Source organism: Canis lupus, chromosome 10 (assembly GCF_011100685.1).
Source record: "Canis lupus familiaris isolate Mischka breed German Shepherd chromosome 10, alternate assembly UU_Cfam_GSD_1.0, whole genome shotgun sequence".
Lineage (NCBI taxonomy): Eukaryota > Metazoa > Chordata > Mammalia > Carnivora > Canidae > Canis > Canis lupus.
In genome coordinates, this window is record NC_049231.1 from 42,847,998 (window position 1) to 42,869,498 (window position 21,501).

At 47.4% G+C, this 21,501-nt stretch overlaps 1 protein-coding gene across 2 annotated transcripts in view; it reads left to right on the top strand.

Annotated features, from left to right (window-relative positions):
• Positions 1-21,501, top strand: part of TBC1D8 (TBC1 domain family member 8) — a 113,009-nt gene that overhangs the window by 74,221 nt on the left and 17,287 nt on the right. For both annotated transcript variants that reach the window (XM_038550990.1, XM_038550991.1), the window contains exons 6-15: positions 5,545-5,752; positions 7,310-7,504; positions 8,519-8,695; positions 10,102-10,252; positions 12,519-12,733; positions 13,707-13,824; positions 16,298-16,583; positions 17,342-17,471; positions 17,616-17,714; positions 18,406-18,474. In XM_038550990.1, coding sequence (XP_038406918.1) covers positions 5,545-5,752; positions 7,310-7,504; positions 8,519-8,695; positions 10,102-10,252; positions 12,519-12,733; positions 13,707-13,824; positions 16,298-16,583; positions 17,342-17,471; positions 17,616-17,714; positions 18,406-18,474 — 1,648 coding nt within the window. The remainder of the gene's footprint in view (positions 1-5,544; positions 5,753-7,309; positions 7,505-8,518; positions 8,696-10,101; positions 10,253-12,518; positions 12,734-13,706; positions 13,825-16,297; positions 16,584-17,341; positions 17,472-17,615; positions 17,715-18,405; positions 18,475-21,501) is intronic.

Below are 21,501 nucleotides of genomic sequence, written 5' to 3' on the forward strand. Positions count from 1 at the left end.
TGGAGACTCTTTCCTGTGGCAGAAGCTCTTTCTGTGGGATCCAGAGATGAACAGTGGCTGCCGGGAGCACAGGTATCTTCAGTAAGAAGCCCTCCCCCCTGTTGCCTGGCTGATTCTTAGCTCCCCAGTCTGACTTTTGAGACTGACTTCAGCCTTTTCTGCCCAGATTCACTCCCTTTCCGGCTCTTCTCCTTGTGCCCCCACGAAGAATGCCCAGGCTAGCTCTGTAGTTTATTCGACTTTCTGTCCCTGTGAGCTAGTTCGGAGTCGGCCTCTCTTGGGGGCTCCCTGTGCAGCCCGGGACAGCGCCCGCCTCCCAGGGAAGGCCTGCTTCTCCCCACCCGGCAGCGCCCCAGCTGTCTGCGCTTGCCCAGGTTGTTCTGGGGGCGGGGGCGGATGGAGGGCAGAGGACAAGGCAGGAGAAGTGAGTGTGAGAAAGTGAGAAAGCCTTCTCCTGCCAGTGTTGTTGAGGATTTGGTCTGTTGGGGCTCCATGGATGGATTTTCAGAGACGGGGACACTGTGGGCACCAGCCGAGTCTACCTGCACACCATTGCCTGTCGTCTGAGGGCTGGGTTTCCCTAGTGCCCCTGTGGCACCCAGGGGACCCAGGTGTTCGCTCTATGTAGGATGCTTCATGGCCAGGTTGTCTTTCTGTCCCCTTAGTGCTCTTGGGGGAAGGCAGAAGAAAGGCGTTTCGAGCACACACACATTTGAGGGATTGCAGTGTGAAGAAAAGTATGCTTATCTGATCTTTCTGCCTTGTTTCTACATTGGTGGCTCTTGGTATTTCTCACAGTTTCACTTGAGTTGGGGGTGGGTCTGTGGGCGTATAACTAAGAATGCCTGGGAATCTTTGTATGTGTCTTTAAGGGGCATACTGCCTGAAGAGGGACTGAGTTATTCCAGAAGGGCAGGAATGATGCTTGAGGCCTCCTGTCCAGGGCACAGGGGGACATCTTCACCCCCGGAGCTAATGGAGGGGGAGCCCACTTGCCCCAGTCTGCCACATAGTCTGAATTTGGGGCAGCATTTGGCCTTGAGCAGTTTTGAGCTGCTGACACACAGTAGGTTTGTGTGTGTGGGATGCATCACATGAAGGAGGGAGGGTTACTGTGGCATGTAAGGCCTGACATGGGTCTTCCCAAAAGCGTTTTAAAGGTTGTAGGGGAAAAGAGAGGGAAACCTGTTTTTGATACATCTGTACCTAAACTAGGAGGGGAAAATCTTAATTCTAGGTTCACAGAGAAACAGAAGAACTACCCCATCCCTTCATTTCTTGGGTCTAAGGAATTAAGTGTGGATTTTTTTTTTAAGATTTTATTTATCTCACAGCATGAGAGAATACAAGGGACGGGGAGAAGGAGAAGCAGACTCCCTACGGAGCAGAGAGCCCAATACAGGGCTCGATCCCAGGATCCTGAAATCCTGACCTGAGCACTCAACCTAGGTGCCCCTTAAGTGTGAATTTTTAAATGTGTGCATGTAGTTCAGAATTTTCCACATGGTTGTGACACAGGATTGCACATGTTAATTGCAGCTTTACCAACAAACTTGGTGTGACTGCTCCATATTCTGGTGAACCCACGTTTATTTTCTACATGGCGACAGGTTCACATGATGGCATGTGTTAAGACAGCACGATTTGTGGCACCGTCCCCTTTTGTTCTCAGCTGTAGCTTTCTCTTGGAGCAATTGCTTTGGCCTGTGCATACCAGCAAGGTGAACAGTGGTTGGTAAATGTTGGGGCTGTATAGGGGTGCTTCTGCTGTGGCTTCCAGGCCTGCTTTCTGAATGGTCGATTATGACTCATGTCTGTTGGGCATCTCTATGGAGCAAAAGTGGAAACATTTAGTAAGTATTGAAAGGTCCGAAAGGCAAAATATGACCAGTGGGCTTTGTTTATGGTGTTCTTCTGAAAGAGGAGCTGGGTTTTTTTGTTTTTTTTTTTTTCCACTGCGCAAAGCTAGGAGTTGGTATTTTTAGCATCAAAACTACCACCTGCTTTGAAACAGATCTTGTGCTACTCCTGTCTCAAGTTACTGGATCTTCATCTCAGTTATGTTAGAAAGGTAAATACCACATCTATATGTATAATGCATGTTTAGAGGTGGAACTGGAAGAGGACTTTTTAAGGAAGGAAGATGATTTAGGAAAGTCCTTCCTGCTGGCTTTCTTTTTTAAGGATTTATTTATTTAAATTAGGGAGAGAGCACATGCAAGCCAGTGGAGGGAGGGGCAGAGGGAGAGAGAGAATCCTGAGGCAGACTCCCCACTGAGTGTGGACCCCAATATGGGCTCCATCACAGGATCCTGAAATCAAGAGTTGGCAGCCTAACCAGCTGAAGCAGCCAGGTGCCCCCCTCTTTATAACTTGAGGTCACTGGTCTCTGGCTGCTGAATGTGTGAGAGACAGACCCCCTACAGTGACAGAGAACAGCCCAGAAAGGTGAATGGAGATGGTGTATACTATACCCAGGCTGCTCAGAAGCCATGGAGAAGGGGGTTGAACTGAGCGCTTGGCTGGTGCAGCAGGTGCACAGAATAGAAAAATCAGATAACTGAGCGCCTTATTCTTAAATTGAAGAGCTGGCTGCAAAGTAAATACAAAAAGTCGGGACACCTGGGTGGCTCAGCAGTTAAGCGTCTGCCTTCAGCCCAGGGCGTGATCCCGGAGTGCGAGGATCGAGTCCCACCTCGGGCTCCCTGTGTGGAGCCTGCTTCTCTCTGCCTATGTCTCTGCCTCTCTGTGTGTGTCTCATGAATAAATAAGTGGAATCTTTAAAAAAAAAAAGCTCTTCCACTCACCCTGTGCTTCTAGGAAGAATAGACAACAGGTGAATTCAGTGGTGGCTGGACCCCACATCTGTGAGATACGTGCAGGTAGGCTGCATTGGCTGTACTTTCACCAAAGCCAGCACGGCCAGCATACTTTGAGGACAAGGATGTCTTCCAGTGTAAATGCACAGCATATAGGTCCGCTTTTGGGGAACTGGGGTGATCTTGAAGGGCCTTGCCTTCCATCCCATAGTACGTGAATTTTGAGAGCATTCACAGTGCTTTCCTGTGTTTTCCCAGCTCCTCTGTGGAGGACATGCAGGCTCCTTTGGAAGCAGCCATCTGTGAAATATCAAGTACTGCAGGGTAAGGAAGTGTAGCTTTGGCCTGCAATACTGGACCCATCTTGATCCGTAGAATTTGTTTAATTTCTCTCTGTGCCCAGAGGACTTTCTGGACATGCATATATCTTTGGGAGGGTTTGCTAATAAATTCCAAGTACTCCCTCATCCCTGTGTGGGGTGTCCTGGGAAGATGACTGTGTGATGGTGTGAAAATGAGGACCAGGTTGGGAACATGGACTGGGGCAGAAGGGGCATCAGTGTGAGCCTGTCCCTGGTGATGGAGTGGGGGCAGGGAACGCGTCTGCAAGATCACTCAGGTTGCAGCGTTTAATACCTTGCATATAAATACAACGTTTTAAGAGTTACTGTGTTCCTAAAAGAAACTACCTTAATTTTTTTTAAAAAGCTAACAATATGTGGTCAGGTAGAAAATTTAAACAGAATAAAAATGAAAAATGGAAATCCTACTACATAGAGTCAGCTACTATTAACATTTTATGCAAGGTCTTTTTTACATATCACTTTCTGCAGATTTTATAGAATTTATATAAGTGGGATCATAATGTAGATGCAATTTCTAATCTGCTTTTTCAATATTGTGGACATCATTTTTTGTTCGCGGGGAATCCCTTGAAGCGGAAAGGTTACATGTTATTTCCATTTTACAGGTGTCAAGATGCAATATGGTGAAGTGTTATCTAAGGTCACACAGCTAATAAGAAAGCCAAGACTTCATATTCTTTACTTTGAGTAGAATGCTAATTCTATCAGACAAATTTAAAGAACTCTTATATAATGTGGCAAAGAAAAATTTTTATCTCCATACAGTAGAATTTCTTTTCTACCAGAATTTTGGGGTATGACATAAATTCATCAGTATCTGCGAACATGATTTGGCTGCCTTCATGCTTTACGAGTTGTTAGAGCCAAGACTCAGGGTACGGGGGGAGGGGGTTCCCTGGGGTAGGATTTCTCCTCCATTCTCCACTGTCCATCCTGATGTGACATTGATGGGCTTCTCTCCAGTGACACATTACTTAAATAAATAAATAAATACAAGCAAATCTATTTATTTATTTATGAGAGAGCTGGGGGAGGGGCAGAGGGAGAGGGAGAGAGAATCTTAAGCAGGCTCCATGCCCAGTGCGGAGCCCAACATGAGGCTCCATCCCACGGCCCTGAGATCATGACCTGAGCTAAAATCAAGAATCGGATGCTTAACTGACTAAGCTACGCAGGTGCCACTTGGATTTGTTTTTTAAAGGTAATAATTGCTAATGTTTATTTAGCACTTACTATATGCCCAGCACAGATCTCAATTTTTAAACTGCTGTTTTGAGTTGTAATTCATATACCTTGCAGTTCACCCTGTTCAAGTGTCTCAATCAGTGTTTTTTTTTTTTTTTTTTTCATTTAGTCACAGAGATGGTGCAACCCTCACCACCATCGGTTTTGAACATTTTCTTTACTCCAAGAAGAAACCCCATACTCATGAGCAGTCACTCCCCACTTCTCCCCTTATCTCCTGCTCTGTGTAATCATGAATCCATTTTTCTGTCTGTATGAGTTTTGCCAATTCTGGAAATTCCATATAAATGGAATCAGGTGGAATGCAGTCTTTTGTATTTATCATGTGTCCAAGGTCCATCCATGTGGTAGCTTGTGTCAGTATTCTGTTGCTTTGTATGACTGAGTAATATTCCATTGTGTGGCTCTGTCACATTTTGTTTATCCATTTAGCAGTTGATGGACATTTGAGTTATTCGTTGCCAGTTCTTGGCTATGGTGAATAACGTTGCTATGAGCATGCAGGTACAAGTTTTCGAGCAGACGTGTGTTTTTACTTCTTTGGGGTCTATACCGAGGAGAGGAATTGCAGGGTCGTATGGTAACTCCATGTTGAACCTTTCGAGAAACAGCCAGACTGTTTTCCAACCTGGCTGCCCCATTTTACATTCCCACCAGCAGTGCATGAAGATTGCACTTTCTCCACATCCTTGCTGACACTTGTTATTATCTGCCTTTTTAATACTGGCTCTTAGACAATTAAAATTTTTTTTAAATTTCAATTCAGTTAATTCACATATAGTGTATTAGTAGTTTCAAGGTAGAGCTCAGTGATTCATCACTTACTTGTTTGATGGTAATTCACAATGTTACTCAAATCAGGAAGGAGCATCTGTTTTGTTCTGTGAGTTTGGCATCTTACTCTTGCACAGAGGCAACCCTTTCTGCTTTGAGTACACGTCCCCAAGGTCAGCTGTGAAGTGGGGTGTGTGCTGATGCCCCACGCAGGACCTGGAGGGGCTCATGCTCTTGGATACCTGGTTGTTCCGGCTGGTTTCACAAGATTTTTCTTTGTAAACTGGTGTGTTTGTTCACTGTTCTGCCTCTTTTTCTTCTCTCCCTACCTCCTTCGCCAGGGACCTGGAAGCCAGAGCACAGAATGAGTTCTTCCGGGCGTTCTTCAGGCTGCCGAGGCGAGAGAAGCTGCACGCTGTGCTGGACTGCTCGCTCTGGACGCCCTTCAGTCGCTGTCACACCGTGGGGCGGATGTTCACTTCTGACCGTTATATCTGCTTTGCCAGCAAGGAGGATGGCTGCTGTAATGTCATCCTCCCACTCAGAGAGGTAGCCACAGCCCCGGCAAGAGCTTCCTGAGCTCGCCTTTTGTCCTTGAGCCCATGGTCATCGGTCACCATGAGACCGGTCCCGGCAGGGCTGCTCACCCAGCAGGGTTTTGCTGGCTCAGGATGGGCTCCGGAGGGAAGCACGGCCTCAAATTGGCCAGTACCCGTTTGGTTGTTGCTTTTTCTGTCATTGTTACAATGACCTGAAATTTGCCTAGAAGTGATTGGTGAGAATAAAGCACTCTCATCCCCTCATTATTGATAAAGCTGTTAAGGAAAGTCCATGCCTGGTTATTAAAGCTTTTCCAACAGCTCTTAGGAGTGATTCCACCCCTTGCAACTCACAAAAAAGGGGAAAGAAAAAAGGCAGCTGACAAAAAAGCATCACCTTTTGAAAATGTCAGATTGCTTGGCTTTTCTACTCTCCTGGGACTTGAGTTAAACATTAAAAAAAAATGTTTCCTTTACTATGGATCAGATCTGTACCTACTGTACAGTTCTGCAGTCTGTTCCTAGACATGCAGGGCAACCGGAGGCTGCTTCCAGATCTGACGAGCTCAGTCCTTTGGTTTCAGGGCATGTCTGTTGTGACCATACACAAAGCTCTGTTTCCCGTCAGGACCTCCAAATTCTGAGCACTGTTCTTTGGGAAAACTCAACATCTTTCATTCACGTGCTCTCCCTCCATGTCATTTCCTAGATGTTTTCATTTTACAAATATTCTTACTTAGGCATGGAGCAAGAAATCCAAGAGTTGTCTTATACCCTGACTTGTCTTATTGTTGTAACCTTTATATGACATTTACCACTTTCCCCATTTTTGAGTGCTACTGTTCAGTGGCATTAAATACATTCACGGTATTGTGCCAGCATCACCAGAACTTCCTCATCTTCCCAAACTGAAACTCTGTTCCCATTAAGCACTAGTTCCCCATCCTTCCTCTTCCAGCCTCAGGCAACCACCACTCTACCTCCTCTCTCTGAATTGGACAACTCGAGGTCCCTCGTAAGAATGGAATCATATAATATTTCCCATTTGTTACTGGCTTATTTAACTTATTAGCATGTGTCCTCCGGGTTAATCCGTGTTGTATCATGTGTCAAAATTTCTTTCCTTTTTAAGGTGGAATAATATTCAGTTATGTGGATAGATCACATTTGGTTTCTCCATTCACCTGTTGATGGATACTTGAGTTACTTTTACCTTTCAACGACTGTGAATACGCTGCCTTGGCCGTTTTTTGTTTGTTTGCTTTAAAGTTTTATTTGTTTATTCATGAGAGACACAGAGAGAGGCAGAGACCTAGCCAGAGGGAGAAGCAGACTCTCCGCTGAGCAGGGAGCCTGATTCGAGACTCAATCCCAGGACCCTGGGGTCATGACCTGAGCCCATTGACTCAACCATTGAGCCACCCAGGCGCCCCTGCCTTGAACATTTTTAAGCTCTGTATTTGCATTTTTAGTGCAGTTGTTTGGTTTTGCCTTTTTCTAAATATGTAATTGAAATGGCTGCGCTTTTTCTCTGGCTGGACCTCTTGTGTATAACTTTGTGCAACAGGTAGTGAGCATTGAGAAGATGGAGGACACAAGCCTGCTCCCTAATCCCATCATTGTCAGCATCAGGAGCAAGATGGCTTTCCAGTTCATTGAGCTGAAGGACAGAGATAACTTGGTGGAGAGCCTGCTCATGAGGCTGAAGCAGGTGCATGCCAACCACCCCGTGCATTATGACACCTCACGAGACGAAGACATGGTACGGTCCCTTAAAAACAGCGGGATCCTGTAAATTGAAGATCTCTTTTTTCTCTTCCTCCGGGGCAGTGGTCTCTAAAGGAAGTACACATGACCATGATCCACTTGGGTAGGAGAAAAGTATGGTAGAGGGGATTGGGTGGGTGCTACACAGGTTAGAGGGTGTCCCATGCAGAAGAGCAGTTGGAGGTGCTAACAGGGCATCCTGCTCACAGGTTAGAGGGGTTCATGGGGCACCCCTTACCAGAGGTTAGGGGAACTGATGGTTAGAGCACCCCTCTATATGTTAGAGAGGTTGGTGGGGTACACACACATGTCAGAAGGATTGACAGGGCACCCCTCCCAGGCTAGAGGGTTTGATGGGGGTATCAATCTGCTGGGGTCACTGCCCCCCCCCCCCGATGTTGGAGGGGGTGTTATTTGGGGGCAGATGGAACTTGTTAAAAGAGAAGTTACATTGTCCTTAAGGTTGGACAGCTGGAAAACAGACCTGGATCTGCTGGGGCCTCCTCTCCTGCTGTCTCACACCCATCCCTCTCTCTCTTCACCTCTTTTTACCCATGCAGTGACAGGGAGGAAAGGGGATAGTCTCTCAGTACCTGAGAGCTGTTTTCTGAATGGTTATCCCTAGTTCTGGAAGCATACAAGAAACGGTGCTTGCCTGGCCCCCTCTTAGACTCATGCTCTGTGTGCTGTGAAAGCAGTGTGGGTCATAGTCTTTGCTGAGGATCATATCTGTTGGGGCTAATGTTAGTCTGTTTCCCTTGAGTCATAGATAGGCATGTTTAAGTATGTGACCTGAGGGGTGCCTGGGTGGCTCAGTCAGTTAAATGCTGGACTCTTGATTTCAGCTTAGGTCATGATTTCAGGGTTTTGGGATTGAGCCCCTTGTCGAGCTCCATGTCAGAAGGGGAAGTATGTTATCTTCATGCCTCCAAAGGCAAAACAAAGACTCTTCCACAAGTAATGACTTTCTTCTAGCTCCCTCCGTTTTTTTCTTTTAATCCTTCTGCAGACTTCACCTGTGTTTCATTCAACAAGCCTGTGCAGTGACCACAAGTTTGGGGATCTCGAAATGGTGTCCTCTGAAAATAGTGAGGAAAGTGAAAAAGAGAAGAACCCGCAGCTCCACCCGGAGGCCCTGATACCTGTCCTCCAGCAGTCGGGCAGCCAGAGTCCTGACTTGAGAATGGTAGGTGGCATGGCTCTGTTTTCATGGGCCCCCTGGCAGGGCTGGCCCAGGTGGAGGTTCCCAGGTGTGCAACCTGCTGCGGGCTGCACACTGGCTAGTGCCAACCCGGCAGACCTCGGAAGAGCAGGTGTGGTGCCGGATGCTGGGCAGCCCCAGTGCCTGGTGCCCCCTCCCTCCTCCTCATTGGCAGCAGTGGAAGGAATCAGCGGACGCCAATTGTCTGGGCACATATGGGTATGTGGAAGATGTGGTTGCATGACCAAGGACATGGCTTTCCTACCTGCCCCAAGTGGCTCTGTGACACAGCTCTTGGCCATGTGACCTGGAGAGCCATCAGTGCTGTCCTTTGTGGGTTCTTGTGGTGTTTCTCTTCTTACCCAGGGGTGTCTGTAGAGGCTTCTTTTACAGTATTGCCTGTTTCTCTCCTGGAACAAAAGGTCTCCTGTGCTGTAGTTTTACTGGACTAAAGATATTTCTGTTACATCTGCTTACCCTCGTCCTCTTTGTAGGGAGACTCTGAGGGAACGGTCATGTATAGTAGGCTAGAAATCGTACTCTGAAAAGACAGGCTGGAGGGAGGCTGAATTGGGGTCATGCGTGCCAGGGGTGTCCTTGGGCATAACTATCCCAAGCTGTGTCTTGTGGCCTAATGGCTGCTGTATAATTAATTGATTGTTAGCTTTATTCATTCAAGACAGAACCTTCTGATAGGATTTACACAGAGAAGCTCAATGAACTCTTGACTAAACCTGTGAGAATATGAATATATGTGTAAGCTTCTCGCATTACTGGAGAATGCAGATAATGAAAAGTGTATTAAACATCTTGCTCAAAAGGTACTATGAACTCCTATCATCTAGGGATACTTTTAAAGGATTTTTAATTACCTAGAGAAATGGTATCTGTCATTTCTGATAACAAGAACTGCGATTTTTTTTTTTTTCCCAGGTTTCAGTTTTCCCTCTGGCTATCCTGGAGCTCAGGGCAAATCATGATCCCCCACCCTTGCCCTTGCCCTTGTTTGCCCTCTGAGCTCACCTGTGTTGCAACAGGTGCCTTCGCGTCCATATCCTGAGGAGCTTTTCCTAACCTCCCCCACTCCCACCCCATCCTCCTCTCTGCTCTGGGCTTGAGTATTCGGACAAATACACTCTTACTATCACCCTACCAAGGAAATGGCTTTATATTTGTGTAGACGGTCCTGCTGGGCTCTGAACTCTAGAAGGGCTGGCGCTCTGTTATTCATCTTTACATCCTCTGTGCCTGGAAGTATTTTCAAAATATTTGCTGAACTGGGTGCCTGTCACTGTTGGTTCCTCTGCCCGCAGAGGCAGCGTCCCTCTGCTGTGGATTGTGGACGGGCTATAGTGGAGGCGCCGGTACATTAATGAGATTTCCATTTCCAGTCCAGGGAACAGATAAAAATAAGCCTGTGGAACGACCACTTTGTGGAATATGGCAGGACTGTGTGTATGTTCCGCACAGAGAAGATCCGGAAGCTTGTAGCAATGGGCATTCCTGAATCTTTACGTGGCAAACTCTGGCTGCTTTTCTCAGGTAAGCATTTCTGGTATTTTTAGGCCACATGTCATTTCTGGAGCAGACACAGGAACAGGGGCCCAGATCTGAACAACGTGTACGTGCAGACAAGTCCTCTGTCTTTGGGTTCTTCTTGCAATGTTCCCAGCCGAGAACTTGAGCTGAACCCTCACCATGTTAGCCAGGGGACCAGGGTCCAGGTGCCTGAGGCCTCTGGGCTGCGGTGTCCTCAGTCAGTGTGCCCTGGCCAATGTGATCGCTTCTCCTTTAGAAACCACTTGGAGTCTGTACGTAGTCTTGAGAACCCTGTAAAGAACCTCCTAGGAGTGAAGTGTCTTCCTAGGATATACACTCTGAACTAGACTAAACAAACACCTCTGCATGTTGTTCACTCACAGTGGCGTTGAAATAAATCCCTCAGTATACTTTCTATCCATCAGTCCTCTCTGGAAGATGCTCAGCGTCCCGGGAGGCACAATTGCAGAGATTTCTGTCCTTTCTCCTCCTCTGCCACCTGATCCAGTCAGTGATGACTTTGTCTGGCCTCAGGCCCTGGGACTGTCCCTCTGCTGTGCTGCTGCTCTTTGGTGATGTCTGGGAGTCCCTCATCAGGGCACTGGAGGGTGGGCAGAGACAGGGACCGACATCTCTAGAGCCGTGCCGAGCAACGGCTCCGCAGTGAGGGTGGACGTTTCATCTGGCTAGTTGAAGAGGTGGAGCCTCGAGGGCAGGAGGGGAAGGGCCCTGTCGTCCAGTGGTGTGACCTTGCTGATCCCGTCAGGGTGCCGCTGGAGGCATGGCAAGGAGGTCTGCTTTCCCCCGGTGTCCCTGCTTTGCTCAGGTCAACACGAGTGCCCTGGAGGCCTAGCCTGGGTGCCTGTCTTCTCCCTGCACACTTCTTATGTTCCTCCTTCACGTCTGCTTATGCTGGAACTTCACCCCAGTCATCTCTTCCCTCTTCCAGCCAGCCCATCTCCTCCCTGGCCCAGGGAGCCCAGATGAATGTTTCCTGCTTTCCCACCTCCTTGCTGGTGTGTACTTGGTTGGGATTCACTGGTGGGCCTACCACCGCTCACCTGTTTCATATGCTGTGTCCCCCTGCCTCTTGGCTTGTTTCTTCAGCAAGATGGGCCTTTTTAAAATTAAAACGTCTTCTGGATTTTTTGTTTTTAATGAGAACAATTTCTTCTCACAATTGAAAATAGGAACAAGAGAAGAAAGTAACATGACCTGCCTTACACACCTAACAAGTGACACTTGGTAATGGCACTGGTTTGTAGTCGGCCTCTCTAATGAACACACACACACACACACACACACACACACACTGTATTAAGAAAAAAAAAAGGTAGTTCATAAAGGGCTATCTTTCAAGTGATAGTGTTGACAGAAAAGATTGCTGTGCGTGGTGAGTGACAGCTGTTACTATTAAGCGGTGCATACGGGGGTGGGAGTGGGGATGCCAGGGTGATTGTTGATGGGACATGACAGGGAGTCACAGCAGCTGATGGTTGAGTTGAGGGCAGTACCCTAAACCCAATCTGCAATTTAAAAGCCTTCACTAGCGATTAAAGGCAGAGCTGGCCCTTTCTGCTTGCCCTGTTTGCCTGGGACATCCCTGCGTGGGGCTGGCCTCAATCCTGGAGCCCCGCCTGCCACCAGCGCCCCCGCAGGGACACCGGCTAGAACCACAGGGGCCCTGGTGCTGGCTGATGAGGGAAGGGGATCCTCTCGTGCTATTGACACCTCACTCCTGATGTCCCCTGCCTGTCAGGGGCCTGGGTAGGCTGTGCTTGGTCCACCTGCATATCCGGATCCGGCCTCAGAGTTTCCTGTTGGCAGCTTGTTGGCTTCTTGGTGCTTGTTGGCTTCTCGATACTTAGTTACTATACATAGGTGTACCTTCTGCTCTGTTTTGCATATATACGTTCATTAATTTCCTGTTGAAGTGATATATGAAAATTATGTGTACATGTATACACACATCGCCACTCTTCCTGTTACTAGCGAATGCAGCTTACTGAAAGCATATTAATACAACAATTTGTGGTATGAGCTGTTTCTCTCACTCTATAAGGTTATTCTTAGAAAAGCCATGTTTTTTCTTTTTTCTTTTTCTTTTTGGTGGAAATGAAGTCCTTTTGGTTGTGTGTGGTCCCAAAATATTTTATGTCCCTCAAGTAACAAGACCCCATTGAGGGCTTCCGGCAGGAAAAGTGCCTTTCCCATGTTGACTCTCTCCTGCTGATCCGCCCCCTTAAAAATTACTTTTAAATCATCTTAGATGCCGTCACCGATCTCGCCTCGCATCCCGGTTACTATGGTAATCTGGTGGAGGAGTCCATGGGAAAATGTTGCCTGGTGACCGAGGAGATAGAACGGGATCTGCACCGTTCCTTACCGGAGCACCCCGCTTTCCAAAATGAAACAGGAATTGCTGCTTTGAGGAGAGTCCTGACGGCCTATGCCCACCGGAACCCCAAGATTGGGTACTGCCAGGTGAGGCTTGCAGTGAGGAGCAGAAATCTTTGAGTCCATGTGTCGTGTTGATCATGCAGGCTTCGGGTTCTGTCTGTTGTGCTTGGCCGTCTGGTACCGAGAACTGTTGTGTGAAGGCTCTGCGCTTTGTCTCTTCCCTTAAAGAATGTATTGAATAAGGCCAAAGGAGTCCTCTTCCTGTAGTCAAACAGGCCGATTACTTGAGATTAGAAACTTTGCTCAGTGCCCAAAAAGAGCAGTGCACGTGATGAGTCGCTGTCCACGGCAGGATGGATTGTCTTCACTGTCCCACCACGCCTCCACTGTACGACAGCACTGGTAATGCTTCTGTGGAGCTTTATCTTTCTAGATCTCTGCAGACGTTACAGGGATTATTTAAAAAATATCAGTGCTATTTGGGGAGGAAAAAAAGATGTTTGGGGCCAATCCCTTTCCTTCAGGAAGCACAAGTGGAGGGAAGACGTTGTCTGAGCAGTTGTTGAGTTTACTCGGGAAGTTTACTCAGGGGTGTGATAAACACACGCAAAATAAAACCCGGTAAATTAAACACCCCTGCCCCCACCCCAGCACAAGACTGGGGTAGAGAAGTTTCTGATGCTCGAAAATAGAAGATCTTGAACTTTGTTTTCCTGTGAATAAGCAAAATCAATGTGTGAATGTTCTGTGTTTGTGTGTGTGTGTGTGTGTGTGTGTGTGAACATCCACACAGAGTAGTTGGATTTACCCGAGCCTGAGACATGCACCACAGCTAAGCCCAGCATTACTAGATGGGGACAGTGACGGAACGGTGGCTGGTCGCTCAGCCTGGGTGTCTCGTGGGGACCATGTTGATAAACATGTGTGGCTGGGCTCGACTGGGTCTCTCATCTACAGTCTTGACTTCGTGGACCACTTGGCTCGTGTGGTTTTTAACGTCTGTGTGGTCTACGTGGTCTGATCACTAACCAGCCCCTCCTCTGTGATCCCTGTGCAGTCCATGAACATCCTGACGTCTGTTTTGCTGCTGTACGCCAAGGAGGAGGAGGCCTTCTGGTTGCTCGTCGCTGTGTGTGAGCGGATGCTCCCAGACTATTTCAACCACCGAGTCATTGGTAAACTGCCTTCTTCCTCCTCTTCTCCCGCTTCTGTGCTTGGGGAACAGGAACAGAACCCGGGCAAAGACCTTTGTCATTAGTCCTTGTTAAGAAATCAACCCCCGTGCACTCTGCTGGTCTCTATAAACCCTGTGTGGCTCTTGAATTTGCAAAACTAACTGGTATGATTCTCTCTGCACTGTTCTGCCAAAATGGTGGAGCAAGGTCACCTGAAAAGAAAAATTTTAGTTTCAAGGAAACAGGTTGGACGGTGAAAACCAGAGCAGTTTTTCACTGATACTGTGGCCTAGAAAGGGAGGAATGGTCTTGCCCTCAGTACCCAAGGGGCTCATGCAGACAGATGTCCCCTTTCCCTCGAGAGCAGTGCCGGCGACCCTTAAGGCTGGACCTGAAGGGCACACCTGGGAACCCCCACTTCCCCTTGCACATGTTGATAAGTGAGAAGGCGCATGTGTGGCTCTCGGGCTCTGGGCGCACCTGTGACCCCACAGCACTCAGGTACCATCTGGTGCCCTGTTCTGTTTGTGGCTGATTTGAATTTGCCTTATCCCTGGGGCTGAGCACCTCCTAGTGGACAAAATGACAGAAAGATTGCTTGGCAGAAAGACTCCTTCCAGGAAGACAGAAAGACTCCTTCCTGGAGATGGCCTAAAATTAGCAGTGGGAACAGAAACAAAAGAACCAATTTGAGACGGAATTTGACAAAGGACTGGAGGTAGGGCAAGGTAGGAAGAACACCCTTCTGAAGACTGGGTTCCAAAGAGCTGAGGGAGTGTGATGACCACTGGGAGTAGGGGGGGTGGCTGGGAAGGATGCGGTCACTTGGTGCCTTTGGTGGCCTTTCGGTGGCCTTTTGGTATGCTTGAGACTGTCTTCCCTGGTTCCCTCCATGTGCCTGAGTGATGAGCCTGCTTCCCTTTCAGCTTTATGCTGTGGGAGGCAGTTTAACCTTGCCCACCGTAGTAGCACGGAATCATCGGAGCCTCAGGCTCATGATGCAGGTTGCCAAGGCCACCATCAATTGGGACACCTCACAGTCCCCTGTGACCGGCAGAATGTCCATGGTACCATGTCCACCTGTGTGACCACCACCCCAACACGGGGTGGAGCACTGCCATGACCCCCAGAGATCCCTTCTGCCCCTTTCCCTGCCACAGGCAACCCCCTGTACTGATTTCTATCAGCACAGGGTAGCGTGGCCCGTTCTTGAGCTTGGTATCCATGTAATCATCGAGATCATACTCTTGTGTCTGGCTTCCTGCGCCCCACATGAGGTTGCTGGTGTGTCAGTTCTTGGCTCCTTCTCGCCGAGCAGCACTTCACCGAACCCTCATACTACGATGTGTTTATCCGACCACCTATTGTTGGTAGAGGTTGCGTTGTTGCCAGTGTCTTATTATAAGTGAAGTTGCAGAACACATTCCTGTGTAAGTCTCTCTGAATAAAGATTATCTGTTTTCTTGAGTACCCAGGAGTAGAATCACTAGGTCATAGGAGAGATGGATTTGACTTTATAAGAAACTATCAGTTTTTCAAAGCAGGCGTAGTGCAGGCACAGATCTCATGCCAGCGATGTAGGAGATCTAGCTGCTGCACGTCTCTGTTTGCCTTCAGAATGGTCTTTTTAATTTTTGCCATTCTGGTGGGTAGGGAGGGATCTATCATGGTGATTTTAACTGGCATTTATTTGATTAGTGATATTGATTATATGTTTCTGTGCTTCTTGGCCCCTTTGTTTATTGTCTCTTTTGATGTGGCTGTTCACATCTTTTGCCTATTTGAAGAAAAAATTGGTTACTGACCACTAAGTTGCATGGGCTGTTATTTTGAATACAAGACCTTTGTATTTTCTGAGTGTGAAGTTTGCATTATTATTTTATTAATGTTTTTTGGTGAATACCAGTCTTTGATTTTCATGAAGTCCAATTTATAATTTTTGCTGTGGCTAGTGCTTTTTGTGTCCTAAGAAATTTTGTCTTCTGTATTTTTCTGTAGAAGCTTTGTAGTATTAGCTTTTATATTTAGGCCTATGACACACTTCAAATGCATTTCCTTATATGATGTGAAGTAGGACTTGAGGTTTCCCCTGCCCCCACTCAGGTGTTCATTTGAGCATTTTTTTTTAAAGATTTTATTTATTTATTCATGAGAGAGACACAGAGAGAGGCAGAGACATAGGCGGAGGGAGAAGCTGTGGGGGAGCCCGATGTGGAACTCCATCCCGCACGCCCCAAGCTGAAGGCAGATGTTCAACCACTGAACTACCCAGGTGCCCCGACTAAGAATTAATTTTTGAAAATAGTATCCTTTCCCCCCTGAATTACTCTAGTCAGTGTCAAACATAAGTTTAGTGCGAGTCCTCTTCTGAACTCCTTGTTCATTGTTCTATTCACCTCAGTTTCAGTTTCAGGCTAACTTTAGAAAGCTTGAATCCCTCCCCAACCAAGTCTCCGTGGCCTGTATTTTCCAGGGGCCCAGGTGGACCAGTCGGTCTTTGAGGAGCTCATCAAGGAGCACCTCCCCGAGCTGGCAGAGCACATGAACGACCTCTCAGCCCTCGCGTCCATCTCTCTCTCCTGGTTCCTGACTCTGTTCCTCAGCATTATGCCTCTGGAGAGCGCGGTGAGCGTTGTGGATTGCTTCTTCTACGATGGAATCAAAGCCATTTTCCAGCTAGGGCTGGCCGTGCTGGAAGCCAACGCCCAGGGCCTGTGCAGCAGCAAGGACGATGGCCAGGCCCTCATGGTCCTCAGCAGGTGGGCTCATGAAAGGGGGAGGTGAGGAGGGCCATCGTGGGCTTTGCAAAATAGACAACAGGTAGACGCAGCAGCAGGTGCCCAGCAGGCCTGTCACTGTGCAGTTTTCCCTTTCACTGGGCCACTTGTCATGTCGTGGTCCCCCCAGAGCCAGCCAGGCAGGTGGCGGTGTTGCCTGCGTGTGTGGTGAAGAGCGCCGTGTTCCTGGCTCCTCCCCAGCAAGTGAGAGAGGATACAGGGGGAGAGCAGTTTGTCTGTGCTTTTCTGTGAGGAGATACACACTCATGGTGGCCTTGAGTGGGGCGGGCAGGCACTGGGAAATTGTGGTCTCAGGTGGCCAGCTGGAGGTTTCAGATACTTACTGTGTAGGGACTGGTGTGTTGCCGTCACAGAAAAGCCCCATGAGGCCTCAGCTCTTGGAGTTGAGGGCAAGTTGAAAGACAGATGGAAGTTTCCCTTCTGGAATATGGTGGAAGCTTACCATGGCACATATGCACAGAACTTTACTTCAGCAGAGAGTCCCAGATCCCTGCAGAGCTACCCATGGACCCCAGATCAACAAGTCTGGCTTTAGGGATGTCTCCTTTTCTCTAAAGGACCACAGTGGTTGCCATCTTGACCTCCTCCCAGTGTTTGGAGACAAATGAGCTGTGTCTGAAAGTGCTCTGATGTGTCCCATGGCCCCTGTGAAGGTAGTGGGTGTGGTGGGTGCTCAGGTGAGGGGAAACCAGTACTTCAGTGGTGGGTTGTACGCTCAGGTTTCTAGATCACATTAAGAATGAAGACAGCCCCGGACCCCCAGTCGGCAGCCATCATGCCTTCTTCTCTGATGACCAGGAGCCCTACCCTGTGACTGACATTGCCGACCTGATCCGGGACTCCTATGAGGTAACTGGGCCCGGCCCCATCCCACCCTCAACCTCTTGGAAACTTGTTCACAGATGGATTTTGAGGGAGGTTCCCTCCTGCTACTTCTTTCCTCTGTATGCAAAAAGGGATTCTGTGCCCGAGTGACTCCTTGTTTCTCTGCAGAAGTTTGGAGACCAGTCTGTGGAACAGATTGAGCACCTGCGCTGTAAGCACAGGATCAGGGTTCTCCAGGGCCATGAAGACACTACAAAGCAGAACGTGGTGAGTCGTGGCTTGTCAGAATGGCAGTCCGGTACTAACCTGGGCTCTGTTCCTGTTGGTCTTGTAAGAATGTCAACTTTTAGGGTGTCTGGTTAGTTCCGTGAGAAGAGCATGTGACTCCTGATCCTGATCCTTCGGGTCCTAAGTTTGAGCCCCACATTGGGTATAAAGATTACTAAAAATAAATAAATTTTTTAAAAAATAAAGAATGCCTACCCCCGTCCTGCATTGAATTAGGGAGACCTGGTGTAGAAACAGAGGTTTTAGAGTCAGACAGATTGTGAACAATGTAGCCACTGTGAGCCTCAGTTTCCCCAGTTGTAAAATGAGGATGCTAATACCCAGCATGTGGGATTACATGAGGGTATGATACAGAAAATGCATAGCACAGAAGGCCTGCAGTAATAGTGGTTGTTCAGGAGGAACTTCCTGCCAAGCTGCGTCTTGGCTAGAGTTTGACTTCCATCAGGGCTTACACGTCTGTCCTGAGGTGATCTGTGGATTGGAATGGCTGAGGGTCTTGAGAAAGTATCCCTAATGTGGTGGTGGCGTCAGAAAGGAACAGACTGCTCTGGTAGACAGGACTCCGCGCTTGGTGTCCCCGACGAGCAGGAACAGCTCCCCCGTGCCCTCTGATCCTCCCTGGTGCAGGCGGAGAATTCACTCCACTGCTGTTCGTTTTTTCCTCAAGCTCCGCGTTGTTATTCCGGAAGTCTCCATCCTTCCTGAAGACCTGGAGGAACTCTATGACCTGTTCAAGGTAGGAAACTCTGGGAAGAGGAGGGAGTGACAGGCCTGAGCCCGTGTGGTCAGCCTGCCGGGGCGGGAGAAGGCTGGATGGGTCAGCCTCGCACCTGTTGGGTGGCGGTGGCGGTGGGAGCTCACACACCAGAGCTGTGCTCTGCTGAGGGCCCTCGGTGCTGCCAACCCGATCTTCAGGGCTCTGCACAGAGCTCCCAGGCCCTCGCAGGTACAACACCAACCATTACCGATGTTCCCACCTCCTCTACTTGGTGATGGATGACTCGTCATCCCACTCATAATACATGTAGACGTGTTTTTTTTTTTTTTTTTAGACGTGTTTTTATATTTGGCTGGTACATGTGCTATTTTATCTTCTGTTTTCCCTCAACGTTCTTATCAGTACTTTTCCATGCTGCCACGTGGTCTGACTCATTTTAAAATAACCTTATAAGCTATCATATTGGTAATACTAAATATACTAACCCATATTTCTCATATTTGGATATTTAGGTGGATTCCCAGGTCTTGCTACTTACATTACCCAGCAAAGAAAATTCTCAAGTGCCCTGCTAGGACTATCCTTGCTTGAAACATGAAAATGGGGAAGGGAGGCAGGCACACTGACCCACTCCTGATACCCTGGCAGTGAAGAGTGGAAGGAACAGTTGCAGAAAGCAAGTCCAGAGTCTGGCTTCTAGAGCTCTTCCTGGTGAGGACTCTGAGCTGCTGTCCCTTCTGAACTCAGACTGCCAAACTGTGGGAACTAGTAATAAACAGCACTTCCAGGACTTCTAAGCAGAGCACCAGAGGTTGTCTGACCCTGGCGTGCATCTGTCGTGGCACATTTCCCCCTGAAGTCACTGAAATGGCCATTGGCTTTAGTAGAGTCCTGGCACCCCTCGTGCCCAATAAGCAGGATGTATGTTGAGGACTGATTAGTCCTGTGTCTTCTGAAACACCTCTTGGCTTTGGTAGTTTCCTCTGTTGCACGAAGAGAAAATAAGAAGTCAAAGGTTACTGGTGTCGCAAACCCCCACCACTCTTTGACTTTCAAGGAGGAAAAATGGGGAGTATTACAAACATAAAGACAAGTAGACAGATGTGTTCAGCATGAAAAGTATTTCATTTATTTAGGGCTTACTGTTCTCAGTTTGAGAGAATAAGTCACAAATCTGAATTTATAGAATTTAAAAGATTGCTTTAAACTAATAAAAATAAAATTCATTAAGTACTAACCATGTTCATCTTTAATACAAAGAGTATTTAAGGAAGATAGAGCTAACTATTTTCCTATTTCCGTCTTTCCTAGGAATGATACGGTTCCTAGGAACCGTATCATCATACTTAATAAAATTTTATTTGTAGTTAGCTTTACAACTCTCTTATTTATGTAGGACTAACTATAAATAGAAGCTTAAAAACTATAAATACAATTATCATTTTAAAGATACACTTCCAAAGGAAATTCCAGTAAAACAGCATCACAATCATGGTGTCTGATTCCATTATACAACCCGAAGAGCCCGCTGTATGTACTCACTCTGGTACTTTCCTTCCAGGCCCAGAGTCCACACCTGCCCTATGTGAGAGGCCTGTCAGACTCTCCCTTCTCTCCATCCTCTTGGTCTGCTCTGAATTTCCTTTGCTTTCATAGTCTGACTCCATGCATTGTAATACTTGCCTCAGGATTGTGGGGTATAATGAACGCTCTCTAGTTGGGTTTACACACACTCCTCGTCTTTTTTTTTTTTTTTAATATTTTATTTATTTGAGAGAGATGGAACAAGTGTGAGTAGGGGGGAGGAACAGAACAGAACGGGAGAGGGAAAGAATCTCAGGCAGGTTCCATGCTGAGTGTGGGGCTTGATCTCACAACCCTGAGATCATGACCTGAGCCAAAACCAGGAGTTGGATGTTTGAACCACTGAACCACCTACACACCCTCACTTCTGTTTTTTTCAATCAGGATTTCATTTTTTTTTAAGATTTTATTTATTTATTCATGAGAGAGAGAGAGAGAGAGAGAGAGGCAGAGACACATGCAGAAGAGCCTGATACGGAACTTGATCCCGGGACTCCAGGATCACACCCTGGGCTGAAGGCGGCGCTAAACCGCTGAACCACCTGGGCTGCCCACCCCCCTCTTTTTTTTTTTCCAGGGAAAGGGTCACAGAGATACCCTGCCATTGTTTTATAAATATTAGTAAGGATTCTGTTCCTTAACTTCACTGCAATGAACAGGTATGATCACTCTGTGTTAACAGGAACTAGCTCTGTCTTCGTTACATAGTCTTTCCTATTCAGGATGAACAATGTGGTTGGTCTTTAATAAAACCTATTTTTTTTTTTTGGTAATTTATAGTAATTTTTTAATGCTTGAATGCAATTTTTTCCTTTCGGCTTTTCTGGTATAACTGACGTACAGCACTGTGAAGGTTTAAAGCCTACAACGTGACTTACATTTATTGTCATGATTAGTACAGTAAGTTTAATTAGCATCCATCTCCTATAGCTACAAAGAAAATTTTTTTTTTCCTCGCGATGAGAATTTCAATCCACTCTCTTAGCAGCTCTCAAATACATCACATAGCGGGGATGCTGGGGTGGCTCAGCGGTTGAGCATCGACCTTCGGCCCAGGGCATGATCCTGGAGTCCCGGATCGAGTCCCACATTGGGCTCCCTGCATAGAGCCTGCTTCTCCCTCTGCCTGTGTCTCTGCCTCTCTCTCTGTGTGTCTCTCATGAGTAAATAAATAAAATCTAAAAAAAAAAAAATACATCACATAATGGTTAACTAGCTATACTCGTCATGTTGTACATTACTGCCCCAGGGCTGATTATAACTGGAAGTTTGTACCTTCTGGCCACCTTATCCAGTTTCCCCATCCTTGCCCCAGCCTTTGGGAGCCACAAGGCTGATCTCTTTTGGGGTTTTGTTTTGTTTTTAGATTCCACATATAAATGAGATCATATAGTTTTTGTCCTTTTTTTTTTTTTTTTTTAAGATTTATTTATCTGAGAGGGGGAGAGAGAGACACAGAGA